The sequence below is a fragment of the Tachypleus tridentatus genome, chromosome 13 (assembly GCF_004210375.1).
Source record: "Tachypleus tridentatus isolate NWPU-2018 chromosome 13, ASM421037v1, whole genome shotgun sequence".
NCBI classification, from domain to species: Eukaryota; Metazoa; Arthropoda; class Merostomata; order Xiphosura; family Limulidae; genus Tachypleus; species Tachypleus tridentatus.
In genome coordinates, this window is record NC_134837.1 from 229,532,481 (window position 1) to 229,535,046 (window position 2,566).

A 2,566-nucleotide genomic window follows, 5' to 3' on the forward strand; every position below is an offset into this window, starting at 1 on the left:
TATTTAGTCGAACAAAATTCGGCCCTAAGAGGCCATAGAGAAAGTACCACTGACACTGAAAAGGAGAGAGTCACAGAAACGCTAGAAATTTTATAGAACTTTTGAAGCTAGTTGCAGAGTTTGATCCAGTCATGAAGGGCCACTTTTGTATGTGCAGTAAAATCCAGGATCAACTACGTATCTTTCACCAGAAATACAGAATGAGTTCATCCAGCTTTTAGCATCTACAGTTAGAGAAAAACTAGTGTGTGGCATCCAGAGAGCCAAATACTATGGAATAATGTTTCATTAAACTACTGATGCTGCTCACCAAGAACAAATGTCGGAGACCATTAGATATGTAGATATAAACTTCGAGGAAAAAACTGTACTTGTAAAGGAGTCTGTCTTAGGATTCATTTAAGCCCATAAAAAAGATGCAGCAAGTATTGCAGACATAATATTGCAACAACTGGAGAAGGATAAATTACCTTTCGAAGACTGTCGATCACAGTGTTACGATAATGCATCTGTAATGTCTAGCCACAAATCAGGAGTGCAACAAAGAAAGACTTGCTGCACTCAACTCAAAGGCTACATTTGTTAACTGTGATAACCACACATTTAATTTAGTTGAGGCTCATGCTGTTAGTCAGGAGATAGCAGGCATGACATTTTTCAGTACTGTGCAAGCTATCTACGTTTATTTTTTGCAGTCAACTCGATGAAAGAGACTGAAAACTGCTCTTGGCATATCAGTGAAGTCAGAGTCAGAAACTCGATGGACTGCCACAGTAGAAGCTGTTAAACCGATACATGATCAACTAGAACAATTGGTAGAACTACTGGAATCAGGATGATCAGGAGGAAAATTCAGATACAAGAAGTGATGCAGTTTAGTTGTTACATCGGATTCTAACATTTGAGCTTTTGGTTCTTCTTCGGTTCTGGAATACTGCACTTGCCAAGATTGACCAGGTTCAGAAAAGGCTTCAGGACCACACCATGAATTTCCATAATGCTGCTCAAGATATTCAGACTTTACAAGGGTATTTCATAGAAAACAGTGATGCCATATGCAAGAATTCTCTTAAAGAAGCAAAGGAACTGTGCAGTTCTTGTGATGTCCAAATTGAGAGACGGCAAAAGAAGAAGAAAAAATGCCCGGAGAAACAGCACAGGATGTAGGACTCACAGCAGAAAATGAAATGCTACGACTGATGAAAAGTATGATTGACAAAATACAAACAGAAATGGGAGACAAATTCATCAGCTTGAAGAAACTGAACTATAGTTTTGGCTTTCTTTTAGACATAAAGGAACTGATGTCCACAACTAATGAGAATAGCTTGAAACAGAGATTCGTTTTTATGGGAAGCTCTTATGATACAGACTTGGATGGCTTGGAGATGTTCAGTGAAATAATATACTGCCGAATGCTCCTCAAGACAAGGGCTGATGTTAAGCTTTCGACGCCAGAGGACCTGCTTTGCTTCATTGTGCAGTATGGGGATGATGTATTTCCAAATCTGAGAGTTGGTCTGCAGATCTTTCTGACTGTTGCAACATCTATTGCCAGTTGTGAAAGGTCTTTTAGTAAGTTAAAACTTATCCTGTCTTACCTGAGATCATCCACAGGACAGGAAAGATTGTCAGCCTTGGCTTTCCTGAGTGTGGAGCGAGAGGTTACCGACAGCATAAAATTTGAGGAACTAATCGATAAGTTTGCAGCAGCAAAGGCAAGAAGAATTTCTCTTTGAAGTTACATAATTACATCCAAACATTATATCAAACTATTTCTTTTACTTTATGTTAACTTTTCAGGTTACTATATCCAAAGTAATGTTATAAGTTTTCGCAATGTTATATTTGACTATTATTTTAGTATAAAATAATTCTGCATTAATTGTTTTATATACATTCTTGTTTCTGATTCTGTCCTTCTCTGTTATTCAAGTATATCTTCAAAGTACCATTGTTGTCTCAATTATTTCACTTTTTCATCTCCTTCATACCCTAAAAATACGCCACGAAATGCAGGTTTTCATGCTCTAAAACTCATACATTTCCGGGAAAGCATGACGGACCCCTTATAGCTAACATTTTGTCACGAGGGGGCACGAAAACTGACTTTGTCCCCGGGCGCTGAGAACCCTAGCTACGCCTCTGTATAGGTGGAGGATGATGAACCTATTGTTTCAACATCTGATGAATTTCTATATTTAATTAAATGTAAACGTATTATTGGTTTAATATAACAATAAATCAGTTGTCAACACAGTATTTCTTTTCAACGCTCAATATCTTATCAAAGGCTAGATTTAATTATATTTTAAAAGTAGTACAGTTGCTTAATGTTTGGTGTAATGGGGATGAGAACCCGCGACTCTCAAATTGTAAGTCTGTTTCTTTAAGAAATACACAGACCATCATTTATATGGTCACACACTGATGTCAAGACAGCATTTTGTCAGAATGTAAACATTACAATATATAACACAAATTTTGTTTCTGGATAGTATGTATTGTTTCTTAATTGCTTTTATTGTAAAAGTACACTAAATAGCCATTATTCTCTTCAAACTTT

The 2,566-nt window shown here is 36.8% G+C and overlaps 1 protein-coding gene across 1 annotated transcript; it reads left to right on the forward strand.

Annotated features, from left to right (window-relative positions):
* Positions 1 to 1,187: 1,187 nt before the first annotated feature.
* On the forward strand, positions 1,188 to 1,739 carry LOC143236476 (uncharacterized). The gene has a single exon (XM_076474762.1). The coding sequence runs from the start codon at positions 1,188 to 1,190 to the stop codon at positions 1,737 to 1,739; it is 552 nt and encodes a 183-aa protein (XP_076330877.1).
* Positions 1,740 to 2,566: the final 827 nt, after the last annotated feature.